The sequence below is a fragment of the Sturnus vulgaris genome, chromosome 5, assembly GCF_052056855.1.
Source record: "Sturnus vulgaris isolate bStuVul1 chromosome 5, bStuVul1.hap1, whole genome shotgun sequence".
Classification (NCBI taxonomy): Eukaryota; Metazoa; Chordata; class Aves; order Passeriformes; family Sturnidae; genus Sturnus; species Sturnus vulgaris.
The window spans coordinates 34,343,792-34,370,905 of NC_142247.1; the positions used below are offsets into that span (position 1 = coordinate 34,343,792).

At 41.0% G+C, this 27,114-nt stretch overlaps 1 protein-coding gene across 3 annotated transcripts; it reads left to right on the plus strand.

The window, feature by feature from the left end:
• The first annotated feature begins 1,530 nt into the window (after positions 1–1,530).
• LOC148223652 (uncharacterized) lies at positions 1,531–26,524 on the plus strand. 3 transcript variants are annotated; one of them, XR_015804178.1, is made up of 6 exons: positions 1,531–1,662; positions 18,947–19,081; positions 19,752–19,933; positions 20,794–20,864; positions 22,905–23,096; positions 26,084–26,524. XR_015804178.1 is itself a non-coding variant. In XM_088166141.1 (6 exons), exons 3-6 carry the CDS (start codon positions 19,764–19,766, stop codon positions 26,093–26,095), a joined length of 324 nt encoding a protein of 107 aa, XP_088022267.1. In that variant the 5' UTR covers positions 1,531–1,662; positions 18,947–19,081; positions 19,752–19,763; the 3' UTR covers positions 26,096–26,524. The 3 variants fall into 3 exon arrangements, 1 of the variants encoding a protein (XP_088022267.1); XM_088166141.1 differs by having other exon boundaries at positions 19,752–19,812; XR_015804179.1 differs by lacking the exon at positions 22,905–23,096.
• Positions 26,525–27,114: the final 590 nt, after the last annotated feature.

Genomic DNA, 27,114 nt, shown 5'->3' on the forward strand with positions numbered 1-27,114 from the left:
GAGCTCACCCAGTACCACCCAGCTTTGCTTCAGTCCACAGCCAGCCCCAGGCTCTAGAGTGAGCTAGACTGATGGTGCTCTGACAGGCAATACAGGAAAGGAAGCAAAGTGGCAGCCCTGTGTCTGTAGTTCACACCTCTAGAATGTCATTGAAAGTGAAATTTATTAACCATATAATCAGTGCTATTATCAGAAGCAGTCTTCAGTCTTCACCCTCTCTCACAGAGTTGCCCAGCATTTAACTTTTTTTTTTCACATCATTACACTGAACTACATTTTAAAGTTCTCTGTTTAAAAGTCCTCAAATTATCTTTGTTAGCTGCCTAATGTTTTCCTTTTGTTTCTTGAGGTTTTACCGTGAATTAGATCACAAAAATAACATTTAGGTATGTAGCAGAATAATATGTTGTTGTGGAGATGGGGGCCGAAATAACAGCATGACAGTTTCCTCCTTATGGTATTGTATATTTCTGTATGTGATCCTGTTCAAATTACTCTTTCTAAAACTGACTGCTTAGCAGGGGCTGTCTAGGTAGGAAATGTGATCCTGTTTGTCACAGAGTCTGTCAATGTGTGAATGGAACTGCTAAACTGATTTACAGTGCTTTAGCACAGCTACTCCTGGACATGTGAGACTACAGTTACACAAGAATTAGGGAGAAGACATCAGTGGTATTTTATTTATGAAAGGTCTGTACGCATTCTATAATTAGGTCACTCTAACCACAATAATTTATGAGCTGTAGTTGGCAGAAAATAGTCTCAAAAAGTTAATTACCATAGACGATGACTCAAGAAAGTCTGATCTGTAAATGTTTTGCAGCTAAAGCAGTGTTAATTATGCAGATACTTGCTTTAAGAACTTTTAAAGTCCTCCCTATTTCTTGCATAGGACATGCTCAGAGAGCTCAGATAGATGAGATGATGCTCTTCAGACATCTCAAAGGTCTTAGCCTCAAAACAGGCTTGAAGCCTCACCTAAAATTATTAAATTAGCTCTTTTCTTCTGGTTTGCCTTAGAACAAGGGGGTGTACATACACTTCCAGCAAACAGGTCACTTGGGTTATCTCAGTCTTTACAGATAATGGCTTTATATCTTCTTTGTGATTCTTTGGGAAGCTTTGCCTGTCTGAAGACCAAACAATAAACTGCAACCTGAACATGAGCTCTTTTAAAATGCCCCAGCAGCAGAAAAAATACAGATTATAATTTTTTCCTCTGAGATCCCTTGTGAGTTCTCACATCCAAAAATGCAGCATTTTCAGCTCCCTGCATTTTTACCTGCATAAAGTGACTTGAAGGTATAGCTTATTTTGCAAATGATGGTACTTGCTGCTCTTTATCAATGTGTTTTAAAATATTTCTTTAGACTTTTCAGATTCCTCAAATGAACATAGCTACTTATCCTCAATATCTTTTACTGTGGGCAGGTAAAGACCCTTTCTCTCAGTCTCTTTTTTTTTTAAGTCTAAAGGATTTTGTGTAGGAGCCAAGACCACTAAATGTAATATTTTCATTTCCTCTTGCAGCAGCAGGGCAAAATATGCTGCAAAAGCTGACCAGACTGGGGGAAGAGAAGTAATGGAAATGAGGTGACTGAAATGATGCAGCCTGCAAGGAGGTGTTTCAGAGTGAGGGACATCCTCGTGCCCTTGTTTCAGGTCTGAACCCAAATTTATAATGTAATTAGTGGTTTGTCTACCCAACTATGCCCTCACAGCCAGGCTGTTGTGTTCTGTATCTCAGATTTGAGGGTTTTGCAGGAGGGAGAGACAGATTGGCTCCCATCAGTGGGAAAAGAGCAACAGTGAGTCACTACAAATTTATGGCAGGTGATGGCAATCTGGAGGAATAACTTCTAAAATTAACTTTCCACTGTGCTAAGGAAGCAGTCCTTGTTGCAACTACTGCCTTCAAATGGCTTGCACAGCTCTTGCAGTGGCTGGTGAGAGACGTGGCCCTGGAGCCACTCAGGCAACATGCATTTGGTCCTTGCTTTTGCATCTGCCACCCCATGACTCACTGGGCAGAGGGTGACAAAAGTTTTGGGGCATTAGTCTGAGCTAAAATTGCACTGTGTCCATCACTTCATTAGAGAAACTCTTGTAATGTGCAAAACATGGGAAAGCATCCAGATTACAGGATTTTTAAATGTGGTTTCATTTTCCTTTCTCATATATATATATATTTATAAAATATGACTCTTAAAAGATCTTTTAAATATTAAACACGGTTTTAAAGGAAAACATAAAACCTTCTAATGCTGTTATTGTCAAATATTTCTTCACATATTGTTGATTGGAATAATATGAAAAATAAAGACCAATATGCTAAAATAAGGGCTTGGGTAATTTTACTGATAAATTTGTTAGTATTCAGAACATGATAAAAGTATATTGGTCCTTGCTCAGTCTCATTTGTTGCAACATTTTTGGACAGGTTTTAACGAGACTGAATCCACACTGGAGACCTGACAGTCACTTTACTGCACAATTGCTTAAGACTCAAGATGGTACATGTAAGCTGAGGATTGTTTCCTTAAGGCATTCTTAACTTTTATATATTGTGTTCACATTCTTGTTGAAGTGCATCAGCTTGCACATCTAACAACAAACAGTTCTGATTCCCTTGATAAACTCCTGGTTCACCCCTGGGTTCTAGTCTTACTCCTGGGTTTTAGTCACTTTTCTTATCTGATCTCTGCTCATGCTTGCTCTTGGGTTTTATTCATCTGATCTCTCAGTTTGTCTTTATTACACGTCTCACGGGCTGCTGAATGAAGGCTGCTCTCAAGTAGCACTTGCTTTTGAAGGTTTGATTGCTTGATTTGGGAACCTTAAAGCTTGTGGATGGTTTATAATCCAATGATTGTGTTTTTCTTTTCTCCAATATTACACATATTTGTGTTCATTCTTTCTGTGGCCTTATGTATAGTGATATATTTATACAGATAGTAAACTTCATAAATGCTATAATGGGCAATTTTGGATGACACTTATAAGATACTGGATATGGCTCTGTGTATTTGTGTGTGTTTTTGTAATTTCTAAATCACTCGAACATTTCTAAAAGATCCCTGGGCATGAGTTTTATTTTTCTGTCAGTAAAAAGAACCAGGGATAACTGCTGACCTATGAACCTTCATATCACCACGTTACCACCATTGGCAAAAACTCTAAAACAACTAAAGTTCTGAAATTAAAAGCACCTGGAAACCTTACTAAGCTGTCAGTTATATCAGATGCTTCCACCAACTTCTTGCACTAGCATTATTTTTCTGGGAAATTTCCCACAGAAAATTGAATGAGAAGGATTTTTGCATGGTGATAGAAGGCAGGAGCATTTTTGTGCAAAGGAAGTTAGTGATTGGATAATTCAGATTGGGACTGTCACTTCCTACATCAAATAAATGTGAGAAGACAATGGCAGTAGTTGTCAGCAACATGAACAAAGAGGAGCTATTTCTGATGGTGCTTGGAGGATGAGAAACAACGCCTGTTAAAAGAAAAACGTTGTCAAGATTGGTAATGCCACTTTGAAATTGATGACCAAAACCTTGAATTTGATGTGGAAAGATAAGGTGGGGTAACAGGGTAAAAAATGATCTTATTTTTTTCTGGGCATCATACAAAGACTTCCTGACCCTGGCATTGCTAATGTATAAGGTGGTTACTAATGTAGGGGCAATTTCAGCATCAAGGGGCTTAAAAAAAATTCCTCTCCTCTTCTGCTCATTTTTATTTTTTTATGGCCTACTACATGTAAATCACAGCAACATACACTCCACTGTACACAGGCTGGGCAGATGCAACGCTGGTTTAAGAAACCTTTTCTGAATCTAGTTGCTTTAGGAGATCTGATCCTTGTACATCCTTTTGAAACTAGCCCAGTGTTTGATAATTTCCTTCTTTAATTCTGATCCACATATTTGCATGATTGTTGAGCAACTTTATATAACTTTTCTACTGAACACATTTCTACAACTCCAAGCTCCATAAACTGTTTCTGAATCCAGTGCAACTACTATGCAAATGGGAGAAGAATTCAGACTCTTAGGCAAATATCTGAAGCTTAATTTTTATCCTGATCTGATGAAGGTTACTGTGAATCTGGTTGCAGTAATACTGAATTACTGAATAGTACCTCTGAAAACACATGCTAACAATGCAGGTCCATGGTCACTGTCTCCTATTGTATCCCAGTTTTTTATGCTGAGACTGACAATGCAATTGTAAGACTATGTGGGTATAGTTTTTGTTGTGATTAAACAAACTCTTGTTGGATCTTTTTGACATTCAGCTGTTGCTGAAGATGTTAAAGCAAAAGTAAATGTACTAATCATTGGTAACAAAGCAGCCTAATCCAAGCTGACCTACAATTTGTTTAGGATCCTTTGGCACAACAAAGAGATTAAAGTATATAAAAAAAGAAGAGGTAAATAGTGGGTCAGAGATTAGAAGTGAAAAAGGAAAAGGCTGGCTTCTCCCAGACCACACACTGATAGTGGACTTTTGGTCACTGATTGTTAGAAAATGTTTCATGTTTCACTTTCCCCCCAGGACCTTAGAAACAGAAGGTTTGATTGGCACTTGTCATGACTGATAGAGAGACGAAGATGCTTTGGTTAAAAAGGAGAGGGAGGCAGCCGTGTCAAAAGCAGAAGTAGTCAAAGGATGATTCCTCCTTTCTGTGGTTTTGTCTCTTTCTAAATTATTCAAATCTGGGTGGCATCTTAGGATAACTGGCATTTTGACACAGCTTAAAGGATTGTCTCACTAACTCTATTGAGCTAAGGCTGCCATCCTTTTTAAGAAAAATTATAAAGAGGCAGATCTTCTATAATCTGATATGTATACAAACCAAAGGCAGCTTGATGCAGGCATCTTAAATATTTTGGAAGGGGGGCAGCAATTTTATCCATTTTGTGACTGATTGTCTTCCGCATCCATCTGCAAGAATGCTACTTATTGGTCTAAAAAAAAAAGCCTTTATTTGATTTTCTTTAGAATATCCCTAGCTGCTTGCAATGCATCTGGTGGTTACAAATCCAAGTCAGGCCAGCTGGATCAGAATCAACTAATGTGAGGAATTTTCTCAGTCGAAAGAAGGTACCTCACCAACAAGGAATCTTCTCTATTGATGATCATCCTGATTATGGATTTTTTTTGTGGGGCAATTTCCTTTCTTTCTTTTCAGAAAGGGACCGTGTCCCCTCTTAGTGCTTTGTCTGAACCATGCTGGCTGGCTTAAATGGGCTCCCCAGGGTTAGGAGCTCCTCTGTCATTCTAAGCTGCCATTTTATGCTTTGGTGTCCTCTTCACTTATCCATAACCAGAGCCAAATCCTGCTCACATTCACAGGAATCAGCCACTGAAATAAATAATTGCATAAATTTTGGATTAGAAGGATTAGATGTCCAATGGCATTCTGTGCTTAACTTCTTTAAATCAGTCAGCAAAGCCCATGATTCCCACACCATTACAATCATTGCACTAGGTTGTAGTTAGAAGGGAAAATATCATCTTCGCCCTTGTATTGATGTATTTGCTTTGAGCTCCTAGAAAGCCAACCAAAAGCCTTCATTGTTTGTCTCAGTTTTTTAATTCTTCCTGAAGAAAATCTTTGGTTTTCCAAGAAGAACAACTACATTGGATAACTCTTTGCACATACAGTGCTCAGGGGGTTTCAGAGGTCCTTCATCCCCACCCAACAATAGTCACCAAGCTGAAGTGCTGAATGAAATTAATTGGATAAACATAATTTTTAATGAGAACTGAACTCTAGACAAATTTGTCTGATTTTTTTTTCTAGTAGCCAGTTTAGCTTCTAAGATGAATCTTCTAGACTTTTATGAATAGGACATGCACATTCATTATTCCAATAACACATATCAAGATAATTGTACAAAATTTCTGAGAAGACAACTGAAATGAGAGTAGTGGGAATGTGAGGTAGGCAATTTCTTTACTTGACAAGAAAAGTATGAACACTCAACACTTTGAACTATTAACATCTTGATTTTCTTAGCTTCTAACCAGGGAAGGGCCAAAAGATATGCACCCCTACTATCTAACAATTTTTTTCCTGATTTGAAACAATTCTGTACCTTTATATGTGATTTACCTGTTGTTACCTAGTGGTGAAAGAACCAGTTAAGACCCAGATGAAGAGAAAGGTAGTTTTTTGTTGCGGGTAGGACTTCTGAACTCTGCAGAAGGCCTTTATGAGACTTGTGTGGACTTTGGTAGGCTTGTCAGCCTGAATTGCAGAAACCCCTAATGTGCAGAGCAGTGAGAGGAAGAAGAAGCACAAGTCTTTCCTTGTCCTCTGTAGGGGCAGGTGTTGGACTCAATGATCTAGATGGGTACCTTCCAACTCAGCATATTCTATTTTCTATGATTCATATAAATTCATAAGTCAAGAAGACTCAGACCAACTCCTGCTTCCAAGATAGTGACCTTTAATTTTAAGCTTTTATTTGATTCCCCAGATCAAAGGAGAAGGAGGAAGCTGCACCACTTGAATCAAACTCCTGCCTGCACCATTTCCTATTCTGTTCTATACTTCAGACATGATTGTGATTACCAAGTAACCCTTAATCATCCCAAATCCCAACTTCTGAAGGTTATGTCCTCTGTAAAGTGATATCTTTCATGACAGCAGAAGAGACAGGGGGTCTATTTTCAAAACTAAATCATATACTCAAAACCTGGGCAAGCCTTCTTTTTACACAATTGAATCTATTTGTGTCTATAAAATAATTAGATTGTCATGTGCAATTGGCCAGAAGAAATTCAGATTCTGCACCAGTGACACACACTCATGAGAGTTATAATATTTTTGCATGTGCAATTTAAGCTGCTTTGCTGTATAATCCTGACCCAAGGAATTTTCAAATGCACTGTTTCATCTTATTAGAACCAAAAACTTTTTGTTGATTTTACTTTGTGGTTGGCAAACATGATTTACATTCTTTAATCAGTATGTCTTCACAGATTCTGGAATTAGATCTTAAATTTAAATTAGGCAGCAACAAGTAAAGCAAAACATTGAATGATCAAAATATCCTATACTGGAATTATTGTTCAGATTGCTGAAATCTGTGGCCTTAAAGAGCCGACTGTATGGTCTGTATTTTCCCCAAACTGTGAAATTAGATTCCTTTTATGGATCCATCACGGTAGTATGGAGCCATTAGATACATCATCCTACACTTGTCAGCCAGCCTTTCCTGTTCATTGGGACTGTAAAGCATATTGAGCAGACAATAATGGTACCCTTCAGGATGATTAGGTTGTCACATTTTCCAGCTGAATAATGTACTTTGCTCCTGAATCCCACAAGCAGCAGAGGGCTTCTTTCAAACCCAGGTCTTCCATGTTCCTCTTGTATAAGGTGGTGCCAGGGATGTTTCTTTCTCCTCTGCCTCTGGGTTTTCTTCTCCAGTTCTTCCAGTGTGGTACCTATGAAAGTCAGCACAGATGCCAGGTCTTCAGACAGCTATGTTACATCTTGCAGTGCCAGTTCCTGGAAAGAGGCTGAAATGTGCTGGCAAGCTGCAGTCACAACTGAGTGAAAAGAAAGTTGTTCAAACAACATCTAATAGACTTAATCCCCACTTCCTGCCCTTTCAGGATAACAACTGAGTTTCAAAGGCAGTGCAAACTAATACACAACTCCTAAGAACAGTTTGACAAAGTTAAAACATCCATCAGACTGAAATTGGTGGCAAATAAAAGTCTCTCAAGAGACTAGAAAGGTGAAAGACAAATTTCTTTTGTGAGTGTTTCAATCTACCCAGTGACCTGCAGTCAGGACATGGCCAGGCATGAAAAACACAGCCTGCCCAGAGCAGTTCCTGACCTCGCAGCCCCATTTCCTTGCTGTGTATGCCAAGGCTTGGACGACTTTGGAGCTGTTTTGGTGCCTTGCAGGGAAAATTGCATCTGTGTCCTGAAGATGTTTAACTTAACTGGGGACAAACTCATATCCAGCTGTCTGCTGTTTAGAGTCAATAGGTATTTCAGGGGTCAATCTCAGGTTTATCATTCTTATGTTTACCTCTTCTGGTAGCTGCTTCTTTCATTGGTTGCATCTCTACAAGAAAAAGCTCTCAACTCAAACCCCACTGTGATGTGTTCTCTGTTGCTTCTCTGGAAACTCTCTCGCAAGGCAGTGAGTGGGTCACAAGGTGTCACTGACTTCAGGCCTCCTCCTGCTGTGCAGAGGTACCATGGCTGTGATGCAAAGTCATGATCTGTTTTAAGTGGGTTGGTTTTGTACTTGTCAGTTTTGTGTCATATCTATTATCATCTGAGCCACTTTCCCCACCCCCCAATCAGGTCTGCTTTACACTCTTTTTTTGGTGGCATTAAGAGAGCATTAAGAGAGTATTAGCATCACATAACTCCATGTTGCACCTTTCTGGCTGCCTTGGCAAAAATACGACTATGTAGACATGCCTGGTTTGGATCCCATCTGTAGACCTGGGGATCTACCACAGGATGTTCTGCTGTTCGTGACCATAACAGTGCCATGTAAATCTGCTGAGGTGCCAGCAGGAATTTGAACTTTTCCATTTTCACAAGGGTAGGTGTATGTGCACAAATAAGCTGTGGGGTCTCTTGCCCCATTGTCAGCTGTGCTCATTGTGACAGTGCTCCTCTTCTGGGCTGGGGCATCCACCTCCTGAATCACTGCTGACAGCTCCTAACAACACAAGTGGTGGCCTTGTAGCCAGTTTTCCCATCCACACTTGCTGTCGGCAAGATTCCCACTGAAAATGCCAACAAAGCAAATTATATGCTATTGTGCAATCATGCTATAATCATTTCTGTAGAAAATGCGCCTTTAATAAGTGCATTGCAAGAAATTCCCTTCTCTTTTGTGTTTAGCATAATGAGCCTTCAAGACAGCATTTTAAAGAAAGCATAGCAGTCACTAAGCTCCTATTTCTGTGTTTATTTATCGAGCAATTTATGTTAAGCGGCAAGTATAATTAGCTTCTTTGGATAAACACTAAGCAAACTTGGAGTGTTTTTAAAACATAATAGGGCACCCTGCAGTGGTTCTCTTTCTTAATATTTTATTCAGAAAAGATATTCCAGGATGCCACAGGTTCTCCTGTCTGACAATGTTTAATCACTGGTGTTCCTAGATCCTTTCTCAGCCGTGTCTGCCAGCAAGCAGCTGCCCTCAGGAGTCATTAAGAAGTTTTATCTAGCAAAGTGCTGCCAGATAGTTTGGTAAAATTGTCTAATCAAAGCAAAGCAACTGGCCTTGACTCATTCAGGTCAGGAGGAGAATTAATGAGATGGAGCCCACAGCAGAGGTGCAAATACCAAAGGAGGGCTTGATGCTGGTGTATTCAGGTGTGTGTGGATAGCACAGTGCAGCTCCAAGCCCCTTTAAGAGGTTCCCTCCTGAACCTCTGTGCCTGGTCCTGCAGAGTAAACCTCATGTGTGGAGCTGGTGTCTGGGATCCTGGCAAATTTCTGTCCCTGCTCCAGTTGTTGCAGATCATTTTTATGATGCTGACTCTAGAACTGTCTCCTTGTGACTCCTGTGTGCTGTTCCAAGCTTCTAGATGAGAGTCAGAATATATCTATCCTCTTACTCCTGACACATGTCACTCCTTCTGGTAGAGCCCAGTCCTGAAAAACAGTGTTTGCTCTGTGTTCTTCTGAGCAATCTGAAGATGCACAGAAGCACCCATCCCTTGGGACTTCGTGCAGCCTCTGCACTGCTCTTCCTGCCCAGGTACACACTTGGGGGGTCAGCAGAGTGGAGACCTCATTTGCCCATGGAACTCTAAGTTGTAAGTGGGTCTTTACAGGTTGTCTCTTTATTCAGCAGAGACATTTTACTCGTGCTACCCAAAAAAGCCTGTTTCTCTCTATTGGCCAGAGAGGGAACCTGATGCGTCCTCATTTAGGCTGACTGCTAACACCAGCTAGTAAGAAGTGTTTTCCTCCTTTGGTGGGCTGCAAAGAAGCTGTGAAAAGCCCTCTGAGCTGGCACCCCAGGAGCTGTTAGCTACTGCTTTGCTCTGGCAGCAACGCTGACTGGAGCTGTGTGCCCTCTCTGGTAGAGTGACAGCACAAACTCCTCACTGGCAGTTCCTTACACCAGAAGAAAAACAAGGGGAAGTAAGAAGGAGAAGCTATGTTTATGCATCAGGCCTTTCCTCTTTCACACCTCCACAGTGAACAGTTGGATGTTGCTTATTTTTGGAACAAACAAAATTCAGTAAACACCATCTGCTTCTGACAAAATGAGCAACACTCGCTAAAACAGAAACAACAATATGCATTAAAATACCTCTGAAAGAACAACAGGCCCCATAAAAATATAACAAAGGCTGAGGTTTTGTTCAGTGCCAAAAGTGTTGATTGAAAGAAATTTTTGCATTAAGTCTAAAATAGAACTGTACCTAACAGAATCCTAAAATAAACCAGAAAAGTTACATTTTTTTTTCTGCATGAAGTCCAAATCAGAAATTTAGCAACTGCCTATACATCTGTGTGCACCATGAGACAAGTGGGGCGCCATACAGAATTTACAACAGAGTGCATCTTTACTTCTATGGTGTCATGAGCCCGTTTTTTGCCTTACACAGAACTGAAAGGAGCTCAATTTGATGGGCAAATTCCAAGTTGTACTCTCAGATATCACTTGTTCAGCATTGTCTTCCTGGGAATTGTGAAAGTCAGTCCTAATCCTTGCCCTAGTGAAAAATATCACTAAATTAAGACACTTGGAGCAGCTTCCTGACTTTGTGCTGGGAGGGTGACCTGATGCTCCTTTGCTTCTCAGAGCATATCTCATGTAATCATCAGTGTCACAAAGAGAGACTAACAATTATGTAGTTGTGAGAATTTCCCTGCTGAGCATGGCATGACTTTTCTCTGCCCTCTTAAGTGGGCTGTGGAGAGGGACTTGGGCAAGTTTTCTGTGACCTTGACATCAATATCACATTAAGGCTATGTGGGAACTGCTCCCTTCTGAGGTCAGCCTCTGTGAGCATGTCATCACCTGAACTATCATCCACATAAAAGACCCTTAATGTGCTTCAGACTGCTCCAGGCCACCATCCCTGTTGCACCAGCCAGGTAACAAGGTGCTCATGCAGGTTCTGATTTTGCAAGACCTAGACAAATTTGTAATGTCATTGATGTTGTACCTCATCCATACAGAGAAAAATCATGGGGCTGCTTTTGGGAACAGGAGGAAAACCAGACCATGGACTCCTAAAAAACTCAGCAAAGGGTCTAACAAAAACAGGATCGTATTCATGGAAAACTGCACAAGCTGTGGAGCAATGTGTGTTGAAGTGAGTTGGCCATGGTGTAGGTGTTTTAGCTAATTTGGGCAGCTTTAAATGGAAGAAATCTTTGCTGAGTAGATGTGTTGAATAATGCAATAAGGAAGAGACACCATCCTTGTAGCTCTGCCTTCCAGACTGTCTGGGTACTGACAGGACATTAAGGGATAGTGCTTGAGTCTGTTCAGTACATTTCAGCTGAATGATCCTAATTACTCTGGATCAGCAGCAAAGCTGCTTAATAATACATCATCCCTCTGAGGTCTTTAGACACAAATTTTCCTTCTCCATTATTGACAAAGATGTTAAATAGGAGTGAACCAAAATACATCTCGATAAATGTTGTTCATTTGTAATGACATTTTTAGACCTGTCAGCCAGCTTTAACCCACTGAATAGGTAGTATGATAGTTTGGTGTTTCCAGTGTCTTAATCAAAGTTTCATGTGATACCAAGTGAAATACACAGTAGAAGTCCTAAGTCGATTACCTATATCAACCAAACCAGTAATCTTATCCAGAAAACAAATCAAGTTAGTTTGACAAGATCTATTTTCATAAACCCGTGTTGACTGGCATTAATTATATTTTCCTCCTTCCATTCTTTATTAATCAAATCCCTTATCAGCTGCTGCACTGTTTTGCCTGGGTTTGATGTCAAGCTGACAGGTCTATAATTACCTGGGTCGTGCCATTTACCCTTTTTAAACAGTGGCACAATATTAGCTTTCCTCCCAGCTCTGGCTCTTCCTCAGTGTTTGGAAAATGAGGAGCCAAAGAACTGCTTCAATTTCTGTTAAAACTCTTGGAAATAATTTTCCAGGTTGGCTGACGTCTAACTTTTATGCTTGCTTTTTAATACCTCTATAAGCTGCTATTGCAGTAGAAGGCAAGTAATAATCATCCTCTGATTTTGTTTACATCAGTAAATGAAATAAGTGCTCAGTATAGCAATTTGGTGGCTTTTCCTAACTACACTAAAGGGCTGTATATGGAACATGTCTGCTTTTTCCTTGTTGCTGTTATTGGCATTTGTGTCCCTTCTCCTTGAAATCAGTAGTGTAAAGCCATTGTTAGGCGTTTTTGCTTTTGATATAGTTTAAGTCTTCCAATATGGGAATTTACCTCAAAGCACTTTATGAGCTTTGGATGAACAGACTTCCAAAGTTAGAATGAAATAGAATAGAGCAGAAGAATAGAATAGAATAGAATAGAATAGAATAGAATAGAATAGAATAGAATAGAATAGAATAGAATAGAATAGAATAGAATAGAATAGAAATGGTTTGGTTTAGGTTGGGTTGGAAGGGACCTTAAATATTGTCTAATTCCACCCCTATGCCATAGACAGGGATGTTGCCTGCTAGATGATGTTAGAGCACCATTTGATCTGGCCTTGAATACTTCCAGGGAGGGAATATCCACAGCTTCCCTGGGCCTATTCTAATGCTTCATCACTTCCAAGTAAAGAAATTAATTCTAATGTCTAACCTAAACCTCCCCTCTTTTAGTTTAAAATAATTCCCCTTTGTCCTATCATTATTTGCCCATGTAAAAAGTCACTTACCAATTTTTTATAAGATTCCTTGAAATACTGAAAGTACTGAAATTATCCACAATTTGACTAAAGATCTCAGCCTCATGAAGGTCAGCAAGTTTCCAGAGTCCTTCATAGCACACCTGGATGTTGCTGCCATGCCCAATGTAGTACTGTGGAAGAGCCAGAGCAGTCAGGCCTTTGGAGGTTCAGCCCGTGCTGGTTTCATTGTGCATCCTTTCCTGGAGACAAAACAGTGGTAGTGGGGGTAGTTGGTGGATTGTACTGCTTCCTAACTGACCCGAAGACCAAATTGATCTTTCCATGCAGTACCTGCAGGATACCTATTAGAAATATATTTATCACCTTAAAAAAAACAAAAACAAAAAAAAAACAAACAAACAAAAAAAAAAAAAAAAAAAAAAAAGCAGAGGCATGCAGTAATGGGGTAGAAGAGAGATATTAAAAAGAGGGCAAAAGAATTATTTCCTTGTCTCAGTGGTATGGGTGGCAGATGTGAGAAAATATGTCATGAATCTCCCCTCACCTTCCTCCTGTTTTGCTCAGGAATATTCAGATTAAAGATGTCTATTGGGAAAAGCAGGGAGAAGATAATGCTTTTTTAGACAGGTTCTTGCTGTAGATTTCCATTTCATGCTAGACTGCATAGAAGAAAGCAACCTGTGTGCATGAAAGGCGGGTGTGAGGGGTGGGCAGGGTGCTGGTATCGGGAAGGGGAGGCGAGTGCTCAGTATGTAATCAGATAAAGCGAGCTGTTTGGCATTAGTGTGTTAGCTTTGTCCAAGCTCCCAGCATCTCCAAAGGGCCAAAGCACACTCTTCATTTGTCACCCCAGCGCACCTTTTGTGTGAATAATTTCCCATTGGTATTACCCAGAGCTTGGAGTTGATAGCTGGACTGGCCTCTTTGCTTGTACTATTATTTCCAGCAAGCTTCATACATCTGCAGTAAATCCAGGAGGATTTGCAAGTGGGCTGAGGAAGTATGAGTGACAGAATGAGCTGATAAGGCCTGAGTCCCACAGAAACAAAAGGCTTCCCATTTTGTCCTGACAAGACAGGCACTGCCTTGGAATTGATTTGATTTGATCAAGATTTTGCCAGCTGACCCCAAAAGTTCATACAAGGGAAGAATTAAGCCCCCAAGCTCGCTCTCACTCTCTAGTAAACCTTCACATCAGCGCCAAGGATGAGAGTATCTGTTGTGAGTTTGGTTGCCTGTTTGTTTTTATAAAGCAGGATCACTGAGGCTTTTCCTGCTGACGCATTTTTGATGGTAAGAAACTGAAAAGTGTCTAACAACCCACAGCTCTGTGTGGACAGAGCATCTTGAAAGAAACCTCAATTGCAAAGCCAGGCATCAAGCTACAATGCTATTGAACTTTAATGCACTCTGAACGGGTAAGACCTAATGAGGTAAAGCATAATAACTTTCTGTAAATCCTTCTTGAACTTGTGCCTAACCAGGGAAGCATGAGACAGGGGTAGCATGAATCAGAATGCCTGCCTGATATTATAGAGCCAGACATTTTGAAAAGTCACCAGAAAGGAAGGTGTAGAAAGGTACAGGTCTACATCTACTTTGGCAAAAGTGAAGACAAAGTATGAAAGGAAAGCGTGACTGGCCTTGGCAGCTGGGCTAGCAAACGAAAAACTGGTGCTAAAAAATTAAAGCTGTCCAAAAAAATGTGGTCTTGAGACAAATGCATTACTTCATAACAGATGTCATTGTTTGAGCTACACAATTTGGTAATATGCAAGTTTTATCAAGGTGCTGTGAAATAGGTTGTCCTGCCCATTTGTGGGACTTGTGGGAGGGGTACACACAGACCTTCTCCAGTTTCATCACACTTTACTGAGAATCTTCTCTTACCTGTGCCATCTTTATTGAAGAAATTGTGCTTATATATTTATTGCCCAGGGAAGCTGAGTTTGATGATATACTGTTGATTTTTTCCCGTCCTGGCCTTTCCTATTTCATGGCAGAGCTTTGGGAATGGAGGACTGGCTGTCCCTTGCTTTTACAACGGCAACCACACCCTTATTTGCAAAGACTAAGTAACATTTGTGTAACCTAGCGAGAGGTATCCAAAATATTAGGATTTCTATGTTTATGTATATGTGTGAGAGAAAGAAGGAGAGGGGAGAAGAGTGGAGAAACTAGTTTCAGATCAAAGTCTGAATCTTAAATTTATAAGATGTATTTCTTTTTAAGGGGGAATAAAGTGAGTTATTTACAATGCCTCATGGATTCCACACCTGGAAGTTAAAGGACTGTGTGTTGGGGATGCCTGTAAAACGAGGTGCCCTTTGGACCCCCTTAGCCTAGAAAAGAGGTCTCCTCTTTCATATGAAAGTGCTGTGTGTGCTTCAATTTACTTTTACTTGTTTGACACAGGAGTACAAACTTTACAGACTCTTGAACCTATTCTGTGCTTTTATCTACCAGTGGTTGTGTGTTAAATCTATCTCTGCCCATAGTTCATGGCAAACATTGAAAGCCTGTTAAAGTGTTGGATAATGCCATTTAGAAAACATTTTTGATTGAATGTATTGTCATATTTTTCCTGCAATAGGGGGTACATAGAAAGGATTTATTTTGCTTAAAAACATGAAATTTTAAAGTCATTCAAATGCAGATAAGAAAGGAATCCCTTTGCATTTACAAAATATTGATGGACTTTAAAGGGGGCTGATTTTTGGAAAGATAGGTATGTGCCTGTGCATGTACTTTTGACATTCAGTTTATATCTTTTATGCAGTATTAGTTAGACCCCTGGTTTCATATGAAATGGTTGGCTCTGAAAAGCAAGTGTGTTAATTCAGGATTATTGCTAGGAACCTGAAGGTTTGTGTTCCCAGCCCTGATGTTTTAATGGTCAATTCCCAACATAAGTTAGTTTCTACTCCAGCAAAGTTTCTTCAGCTTCTTATAAGTAGAACACTGTTTTTAGAATTTAATTGAGCCCCTGGTTATTCTTTCCCTTGTAGTATCCTTTCTATCTGTCTATAAACATCTAAGATTGCCCAGTCAACAGCATTACTTAATTGGCTGAAGATCCTAATCCAGCTTTCCTGAAAGGAAAAGCATCCTGGACACAGTTGCCAATTATTCCATTATCTGTATTGACAGCCTGGTGTACTTTGATGTCCTTCAAAGCTCTGACACAGATATCCCATGGGAGACCATTGTCTCCAGTTAAAGCACAGTGCTGAAGAGCAGTGATTTCTGTGTCTGCTACCACTGTGTTCGCTGGCTTTGGAAATGTTACTTAATCTTTTGGTTTCCCTATCTGTAAAATGGGAAAAATGTGTTATTCAGGGAAGGTTAAGAGGGTTAATCTTTTGACATTCATAAAATGTTACAAGACCTTCTTTACAGTTTTAAGAACAGACATCAAATGTAATAAAAAACTAAATGGAAGTTATGGAGCTGGGTAGGAATAGAGATTGGTACTGATTTCATGATATGGCTACCTCAGTTTTTCTCTTGTTTTGAAATGTTTTGAAATGACAAGGCTAAAGTTTCCTGTGTAGTGTGACTTCTACCCTCCTTCTTGCATCATGATGTGGCCTTTAAACATGTAACACTGTAGTATTTTCCATAATTTCCTGGCCTTTAAATACTTGACTTTTCAATTGTAATATTTTTTTAATGTGAGAAGCTTACTGCAAGTATGAGAGTTTTAGTTTACAAAAGCAAAGTAAGCCACCTTCCCCTCCTCACAAATGGGGCATGCTGCCAAAACTGATGTGGCCCACGAGCTCTGCACGCCCACAAGATCACCATGCAAGTGTCCCCCACGCCTGGGTGTTCCCCTGAGTGTGTCTGGAACCCTCCTGTATTTGCTTGGCCTATTCCTTCACTACCCTTGTTCATGCTCACGTGCTGGGCCCTCTTTTCTGCAAACTTACAACTCCTCTCGTGGATAGTGCCCTGTGCACCTCGTGAAGCACACAGGAGCCCAGAAACAGATATACAGCCACAACTGTGTGCATGGAGTAAATGCTACAGGTCAGCTCGGAAACAAAGAGCCAAGCACTAATTTTCCTGTTCTTTGCACTAGTAATAAAGCTTGTTTTTCTCTCAAGTGCCTTTTTGAGGTATGATCTTAGAAATATTGGACTAAAAAGTGTTCTAGTACCAGTTACTTCTTTTTTCTTTGAAGGGATTAAATTTTAGTTTTACAACCCTCTTTGAAATATTTTCTTAGAATTATTTCTGGTTTCAATAAAAACAACCTTTTTAATTCTCAGCATTGGACGAAAGTACATTATTCTTCCTGTACCTAAGGAACTAATAGCGCTGCTACTGTGTCTCTGCAAAGCTGGAATACTTACCTGCTTTGGAGTCAAGACTTGGGCTTGTCTTGTGCAGGGGCAGGAGCTGGACTCGATGATACCTGTGGATCCCTTTAAGCTCAGGATGCTCTATGGTACTATGGGTACAAGGTGACTAATTAGCCCAGTCTGAGGGGTGCATGCTCTCTATGTCACCTGTTCATGAGTCTGTTTCAGTACAGACATACTCAGATGGATTCAGAGTTTGGCAGCTGGTTTTTCTTAGGCTTTCCTCCTCTGAGCAAACTGTGTAGCTACAGTGTGAAGGCCTGATCATGACTTTGCATGCAGTCACTCTGTGCTCCCTCCCTGGTAAAGGCAGTGAGAAGAGACAGAGCCTGATGGTGGGAGGGCAGAAGAGTGCTCCTGGCTGTAAAGCACTGAGCAACAGCAGGAAAAATATGGCAGACCCAAACGTGGGTCTGCCCAAGCCCAAAGACTCCTAGCAGCCTTTTAGGGTATATATTATGAGAGGTACAATGCACATGGGGCCCAGTTCCCCCTGACCTCAGTCTCTGTGACTCCTACTGGGGGCACTGCAAGCAAGCTTATATTGAAAGCTATGGAGCTGTTTTTAAACGGTTCTTTACAGCAGAGAATAATTAATTAAACAGGTGGTTCCATGAGCGGTGCTACTAATGATGGCTGCTTTCCAGGATTTCTCTCTCGTATGGATTTCCAGGCTGTAACAAAGGTTGAGCTCATGCTGAGGTCTTTCCCTCAATTGAGGGAATTAATAGGGCCTCCCTCCCTCCCTCTACTCTGCTGTCTATTTTCCTGAAACTTGTAGGTACTTAATTCCTGTCAGCCCTCTACACCTCTGTCTCGCTTGGTCAAAATTGATCAACGATTTTAAAACTTCCTGGGGATGGAGAGAATAAACAAAGAGAGAGAAACAGATGCATGAGGAACATGGCTGGAGAAAAATCCATTTCCTAAGTCGAAATTTTTGCCTAAGATTGGAATGGAAAACTCTCTTTGTTTGCCCCTTTGGCCATGCTGGAGGAAAAGATTAAATAAGAGGAGATCAATGGTGCTGGTGAGGCTGTCCATACAGTTTTGGTGTCCACGTTTTAAATAACTGTCAGTCTTTTTATGGGGGAGAAGAATCACTGAAAAATCTTTTAAGGAATGGTAAAAATGTCTGACAGAAATAATTTAATTTGCTCTGAGCATAATCTTTACTACAGCACGTAAGTCCTTTTACAGGGAGGGTATATTACATAAAGGGTTCTTTAACCTTTCAAAAACTGATTTTCTTGATTTAAAACAAGTTCAAGTGTTGTGTAAGCCAAACATTGGTCTTAGAAACCATGTAACATAAATCCACATGGGATTGTCCATATTCTGCCAGCTTCAGATCAACACAGGAAAGTCTTCCTGAAAGCTGTGCTTTGGCTAGGTACAAATAATTGGAGCAGCTACACAGGAATATATGACATCATTTGGCTTTTGTGTTTCACCAAAGCAGTGTAGATGCTTTAAGAGCCTAATCTGACCTTAAAAGTTGTTTAAATAAGAACTGAAGTTTTCTTTTCCGATCCTCCATTTCTGGCAGAGACACGACCCAGCATCTTTCCCTTCCCGAAGTTGTTACAGGGCCATTTGGTTAACCACTCAGTTGCAAGGGAAGTTGCAATGCTATGAAACACTTGATGAGAGGAAACGTGAAGGTTTATTACGAGTGAAATGTCAGATTTTCCTTCATGGTTTGCTGTTTTCCAGAATCACCAGAGGGCGCCAATGCGGATCTTCCCAGAAGTGATGCTTCCCACAAGATTGGAACATCTACATTTCCCAAGCCCATGTCGGTGTGAAAACAAAAAAAAGGCAACTTCTGAAAATTATCGGTGAAAACAGGTATTAGGTCCTGGGGAAGTGCTCAACACTAAGCACAGTGCAAATCTTTTCTGGAACATATGCCATTAGTGCGTTGGTTGCTTTTGATTTAAATATTTCTTAGATGCTGACAGTGAGATAGACATCTGCAAAAACAGTTTGACCAGAAATTAGTTTTCTCTTTCTTTTCAGCATCATAGTTAAGTTTTGAATTAGGAAAAACACCATGTGATAACAACAATCGTGGAGCATCTGTCAATTTGTGCGTGAAATAGAAATCTCTGCTTCTGTTTTGACATGGAAAGCCAAGACATTTTTGTTGTTTTTATCACACAGATTTGGTTCATCTGGAGTATATAGGATAAGAAACAATGACATTCAGGCATCATTTTTTGTCCTTTTGTACCCTTTAGGACACAGCAATAAACAAACAATGGACATTCCCTCACAATAGGAACCTTTCTTGCACATGCCCAAAAACACAACCTGAAGACAAATGTACTCTTTTAAAAAGAAACAAGAGATTTATGTTGCAAGCTTGTTTAGATACCAGCTAGAATACCACATTGCCACCACATCGTGAATCACTACTTCTCTCTTTACAGTAAAATAATTTTATGGATAATGATGATGATAATAATTCAAATTCTTTTCTGGCACATTTAAAAAAATTATTATCTCTGTTTTCCAGTTCTCATTCTAAATGAACAAGAAATTGGAAGAGCTGAGACTCAACACTTTTTCACCATCAGGTCCTGAATTTCCTGGCAGTTTCCCTTGATGTGAAAGTAGAGTTTCTTTCCTATGAATGTGGTGATGAGGTGACAGAAATAGCAGTCTTGGGACACAGAGAAAGAGGCTAGAAAGGATCTAGTAAGTATTAGGAGGAGTTTGAATGCAGAGGTAACGTAGTTGGTACCATCCACAAAACTCATGAGCTCAGCCTGTGTTTGTGGCATGACCTGACTTTCCCCTCCCATTTTCTCATCCTATACCCAGCAGTTTTTCATGCTGTGTTAGGTGTGAGGAAGCAGGGCCAGCTTCGTACTTTGTCTTTGTGGATGGCAACTCTGGAAACAAGTGAAAAAACTTGAGGATAGGGAATCCTATATGGTGTTTTTTAAATGGTTACATTTGTCCTACTTGATCTCAATAAGAGAGAAATAGGAAAAAGTGTGTCTTTTCTGTGATATAGCTGCTTAATACTGAAAGACAGAAGTTTTTTTGTATACCTGTCCCTTCTGACTGGAACAAACCAAAGGAATTTAATTTCTAGTGGTATCTTTGGGAGAATCTATGGAGGATGCTGCTGTGCAGATCTCAAATCTGAAGAGGTTCTTTTCTTTAACATTTAAAACAAATAACAACAAGCCCTTGCCACACTCCCAGACTGCTGCCTAACCAGGATGGAGCTCTTATGCTTTATACATGTTAAACACCTCCTATTCACAGCTAACTTTGACTTTGTGCCCTGGGCCAGGTGAAAAGACATTTCCAAATAAGAAAGAGAAGTATGAAGAAAAAAAAAAAAGAAAATCCACAACAAAAACAATCAAAGCACAAGAAGCAAACCATAAATTGAAATTTCTGCAAGAGGAGGTGTCAGTGGTCAGTGTTGTTGTGCATCTAAGAAAATAGTTCTCTTTATGGCAATTCAAAGAAAACCTTAAGGAAAAGTAGGGAAAGGAGTTCTTTTATGGGCTATTTTATCCTTTTTTTGTCTGCTCTTGCAGTCGACTTTTTGGCAAAATACTGCATCTTCAGCCAGGAGAAGTTGGCGACGCACAAAAGGGCTTTTGAAGCCGTAAGTGTAAATTCAGACTTCTTTTCTTTTCCTTTCTTCCTTTTTTTTCCCCCTCTCCCTCTCCTCCTGTGTCTGTAGACAGCTAAGCAGAAATAATAAGCACCATTGCTTGCAGTACACGTCCCATGAATTACGCTGACATCAAATGTAACTTTAGAATGGAGGCACGCTTTATTCTTTTCGACGAACTGTTCCCCTATCCATTCTTTATTTACATGTCGTGAGCCTAAGCGCTGCACAGCCAGTCAGAACACACACACAAGAGGGGGGAGAAAAAAGGAGGCCATTAAACAAATTAAAAGGGATGGGGATGACTAATACAGTACTCTTGGAATCTGCAATTTGATTAGTCTGAGTTTAATACACAAAAGCAGCGCCGAAGCAGGAGGGGAGTCGAAGTGCTCTTTAATAACCTTCTACAATTAAATTATGGTGATGAATTTAACTATTCTGTGCTTCTAAAGGGGTCTTATTATCTGATTGACTCTGAAAGAAAGTCAGTATTTAACCAGGGTTCTTGAGTCCAGCTATTGGAAGTCATACAGTAGTTTTATGCATTAACAACTATTTTTTTTGTTGTTGCGTGCCTCTTCCCATTTGAATTCATCTGTGATTTGAGAAAGATGGCTCTAAGGGTTATTCCCACTGCTTTTGATAAGAGTGTATACTGGCTCTTTCTCTGTACTGCCCAGAGTTAAAATGAAAATTGTTTGCTTGGATTTGTCCCTGTTCTGTATTTTTTCTTGTAATTTTTAATTTTCGCTTATAATTTTAGACTACTTCCCTCTGCTGCTCTTCTCTATTGTCTGACAATGCATCATTCAAATGTAGACTCTGTGTAAAGCATGCAGGATCTTTGAAACAGATTTTTTGCCTGTTGAAGTGGTAGGAATACCATTCCACAGTTTATCCTGACTTGTGGTTTTCTCTCTGTCCTTTCCCTTACATGCCTTCTCATATGCTGATGGTGAAGTTGTTGCATGTAAAAAATATTAGTAGAGAGGGGAATTGAATGCATTCCTTAAAATGGTATATTTCCTTTCTTTTTTTACTAGTAAGTATATCTCTTTCAGCTCTTTGATCTTTGACAGAAACAGAGAAAGGAAGGGACAGAGACTTCATAATTAGCCTGATGGCAATATCAGAGAGCTGATTTTATTCAAAGTAGAGGGATATGGTGGAGGCAGAATCTAAATTTTCCAGCTTTTACTTTGATGGCCAAAATGCTGGAGCTACTTTGCAAATTTTGATCTGAATATTTGGAGAGGATCTAGGCTGAGGGGATGAAAAGAGAGAATTATGCAGAGTACTGACTATTCAGCTAGGGCCTTATTCTGATACTTATTTTCATGCTAAGTTGTATCTTTCTCTGCCAGTAGTTTCACTGAAAAAAAAAGAAAAAGAAAAAAGAAAAAGAGAAAGATACTATTTCTGGTGCTAAAATGCTGTGCTATTTGAATGAGGGTGCTATATCCAGCACTCATTTTGTTCATGCCCTGAGTGCCCAAGCAGGGCTTGGTGCCTCTGCTCCATCCAGGGCAGCTGATGACTCTGGAATGGCCCCTGGCACAGCTGAAGGGCAGCACTACCCCACTGCCTACACAACACCGAGTGTGGGGCTGGGCTTCTGGGTCTTCATCCAGCCCTTGTGCAGCTGCTGGCTCTGGTGAATGAGGCCAGAGTGGAATTTCGAGCTCTGCTGCTGCGCAGAGGAGGGAAGGAGCTCTCCCCCTCTCGCCCCGTGTTCCCCACAGTGTCCCCTGCTCCCTGGCAGGCGAGAAACAGGGGGTCCAAGGGGCTGCTTGCCCTCCTTTTGTGGCATTTTGCAGACTGTTACATAAAAAGGTAGGAGAACAAACTATGGTGGTTCACAGCTATGGGATAGCTTGCCATGGGTAGCAAAGGAGCAGCTCATGCAGCTGAGGAGAACACTGCTTAAGCCAGCAGTGAGAGAAAAGTGCAGGCTACATCTCTGGTAGCCCACTGCTGGGTGCCCTGAGTGTCTTAGAGGGGGCTGAAAATTACTCTAATTCATGTTAGCTGCCCCCAGGAAATGTGAAAGCATCCGGAGGCAGTGGCTACAGCAAAGAAGAGACAAGGTCCCTGGGGAGAGAATGTGGGTGCCTGTGCTGTGCTGCTGTTGGCAGGACAATTCCCTGCATCCCTATGCCAAGGAAGCTTGCTCACCCTGAGGCTCCTCTGGCCACGCTGGACACTGCAGATCTCAGCATGGTGAGTCTAGGTGCTCAGGTGTCCCTTTCTTGCTCTGCTCTCGACTCTTGAGCTGCTTAACTGTCTTGGGGCACGTTTCTGAGCACTGATGTTCTCTACAGCTTTGTTAATATGGATGGAGCTGAGGACAAGTTATGTGCCTTTAGAGGCTCTGCTCTATATTTTTTAGGTATGTTTTTTACTCACGGTCTATCTTTACCTCTGTAGAGGGTCGATTAAACCAAACATTTTAGACCAAGGACACTGGAGAAAAATTATATGGATGTTTTGATACTGAAGTTTATTGTTTTGTCTTAACAGTAAAATCCTTCTTTTTGCTTATTAAAACATGTCAGAAATTCCTCATGAGCCAATGATGACAGGCAAACATGATGTCAGTTTTTAACAAGATGCCAACCAGAGGTTTAAGAGAGCTGATTTTTATCAGAAGCTTTTATACTATTTCAGTAGTAAAAAAATACGTTGTGAGTAACATCCATGGCTCATGCATGGTAAAAAGGGCAGCACACTGCATGAAACCTGGGGATGCTGGGCTGAGGAGCGCTTCCTTTTAAGAAGATTGTGCTCCCAAATTAACTTGTTCCTATGCTAAGCATAGCAGAAACAGTGCTGCTGCTAAGCAGAACAATTGCTTTCCCTTTGTAGTCTGCCTGCTGATTTGTTCAGGCCTGCTTTGTGCTCAGCCTTGGCTGGGTCTGGGACGGTGGTTCAGTAACTGTGAAGCTCTGTGTTTAGATCCTAGCCAAATCAGTGACACACAAAATCAGGGCAAGCAGTGAATCCCCAATGTGCCAGGTTTAGGAAATCAGCGCTCTGCACAGATGAGCCAATATCCTGTATTTATTTTGCTGTTTTCTGTACCCATTTCTCTTGCATCTGGGTATTTAATACATATTTCCAACCAGCAACACATCAGCCTTAAATTAAATTCCCTGCTATGAATATCAAAAAACAGGCCCTTCCTTCTCTGTGCTGTTCCAGCTTGCAGCAGTCACCAAGTACAAGACCACACTCCCCCCAAACCTCCTCCCTCTCTCCTCCCTCCCTCCCTAAAAGCAATTTTAAACTGCTTGACTGAATGCAGTATTTGAATGAGGATTTCAGATATGGGCTCAGGCTTTCTCTTTAGCTCACTGTGAGAGAACAGTGCAGAGAAAAGGGTCCATTGCAGTGAGCACACTGACTGTAATTAACTTCAGTATTCACCAGGTAAAACACCAAGGAATTAATCAAGCACACCTAAAATGAACGTGGTAGTACTAATATTAAAAAAAATAAAAATTAATTGTTTAAACCAAGGGGGAATTTGCAAAAAAGATAAATGGAGACTTCTATCTCCTTCCCCTTAGCTAGCTGTGGTGGAGTCACAATGCTGGGAATATGCAGTGTAGAGAAGGAAGCAGGGAAACAAGGAACAAAGGCTATAGTGAAAAGACAAGTGAGAAAAAAAAGTTTGGCTTCCTCAGGTATCCCCCATTCCCCAGTCTGCTGCCAGCGCCATGGATGTGCTGAGCATTGCTGTGTTCATTGCACAAATAAGAGCTTGGATCTGGCCCTTGCTCTCCCTGTCATATAATCTCTTCTGTGAGCTGCTCAAGCTCCATCTAAAAGCTGTCATTCCTGCTCCCCCTGCACTGATTAGCAGGCCTTTCAAGATGCAGACTGCTTTGGTGGTAAGAAATCTCTGTCTAGGTTCCAAAAGACATTGGTTTTCATGCTAACACTGCCAGCTTTCTTTTTTTAGCTTGTTCCTTTTTCCACCTGCTTACCTTGGAGGTATTTAGTGAGGCAGTTGTGCTCCAGCTCAGCTGTGGTGTTGCCAGGCTGACCAAAGCGGGTCCCATCAGTCTCCCTTGTGTTCCTGTTGTCACCTGAACCTGCTCTCCGCAACCAGATTGACTCTCCTCCTGCATGTGGGCACAGCAAGGGCAGGAGGGTTGGAATCAAGGGTGTGGCAGGGCAGCAGGGTGGGCAGGGCAGTGGGCTTCCAGCCCCACAGCGCTGAAGAGAGGAGAGCAGAGTCCATCCACTGGCAGTCACCAGGGTCAAATGCAGCCTAATGGCTCTAGACACATCCATAGCAATTAAGCCGGTCTGAGGTCAAGCCAAGAAGTCAGACCACAGGTCAGGGTCAACAATGTCGCTCATGTGGGGTCCAAGGACAAGTGTGGGAGCTTAAACACAGCTCCTGAGCTCCTGCTTGAGGCCCCAGTGAGGCTCCAGGCTGTCCAATCAGCCAGGTTGGCCAGTGGTGCCACGTCAGAGCTAACCTTGCAGCTCAGCCCACGAGCAGGGGAGTGGCAGCAGAGCCTTTTAGGGTGATCAGAGAGGGCTCTCTGGCAGTCTGGAAGGGGGCAAATAGACTTCCAGCCATCAGCACAAAAGAAGTCTTTCCACTGCTACTTACTGGTAATTCTCTGCAGGAAATATCCTCCTCAACCGACCTGACATCACATTTCTCACATCTGCATCATAATTCTAGCTCAAATTTCTCTCTTGCTTGGCCAATCTCGCGTGAGCTTCTACCTCCTCGGTCATTTGTCACATCCCCGTCTAACAGCAGAAAATCCTGTTCTTAATCCTGAATTATGAGCCTTTGGACATTGAACTTTGCCCCTCCAGTCCTCCCTAACTTCCAATTCTATGAGAGACTGATTCTTCTCTTTTTTGAACTTTTGCTAATTTAACAACTGCTTCTCCTGCTAGGTATTTGCTCACCTGAGCTTAGTGCTTCTGGTCAGGAAGAGGAATGATTCTTTCATCCTCTGACTATTACTGAATTCGAAAAATCTGTGACTCACTATGACACAGACGTTCTTCTTCTGTTTCTTTCTATTTCATTCCATACCCTTCTTTTCTCTTACTCACTCAACCTATCGTTTTAAATATGGGATAGTTATAATTATAGGAGTCACTTTCAATTTTGAATATTGAGTCTGGAATTGCATTTAGATTTTGATTTGTGTAATTTGGGATGTGTTTTTCAGGATGTGTGCTGATTAGCGAGAGTTCTGTCTCTTGCATCATGGTGGGGACACTATATTGGATTGTGCTTTGCATAATGAAGGTGTTTTGGCCCTGCTGCAGAAGTGGAAGACCTCTAGATCTGCAAAACAATCACAAATGGGGACAATAAAACAAGTTTTCCTTTCAATAAAACAACGTTGGTCTTAAAATTTCAACCGTTGATGGCATGGATCATTGCTATGGAAGATTTTAATCTGGCGGGTTGGAAGTTTTAAATCCAATGGAATTCTTAAGGTGTGAACATTTGTTTCCATGTTTCTGATCCTTTGGAAGCTTTGTGTGAGATGAAGTTGGACAATGAAATTTTTTTCACATAAGGTGCCACTGTAGATTTGCTGGAACCTTCTGTTTGTTGGGAGCTCATGTAAGTAGTGGAAATACTTGGTTTCTTAGGGTAAATGTTTGTGCAACCTGACAAAAATAATGTTGTGTATCACATAAATTGTGAAAGATGTGTATTTGTGTATGTGTCTAAAAGAGAGAAAAGTTATATACATAAAACTAAAACCAGCATTACATCAACACTTTACCTTCCCCTGCCCCCAGCACTACCAACCCATAACATGTTCATCAGACTTCTGGAATAGAAGGCTCCATTTCAAGATGTTTGAAAGTTAGGAGTTGGCAAGCTGATCCTAGTCGTGTCCTAAGTCCACTTTATTCTCTTTCCACAATCATTTGCAGAAAAGCCAGTATTTTCCGAGACAGCAAAAGGTGGTTTAGTGGCTGGTCATGAAGAAGGAACTGCATTTTCTAGTCACTTGGTTACATCAGTTTTCACATTGATAACTGAGCTTGCTCAAGCACACTTCCAAACAACCAGAGCTTTGTGGCAGAGTGTAACAGAAGTCCTTAATGTCCTGCCAGGCCCAGGCCATCTGTGTGCAACTGACCCTGTGGTGCTGCCAGTGTCAGTAAGACCTGTGTCAACCTGTGGTCTGAGGGCTGTTTGCACAAATCTGTGTAGCTACAGAGGGCATTTCTGCACAGT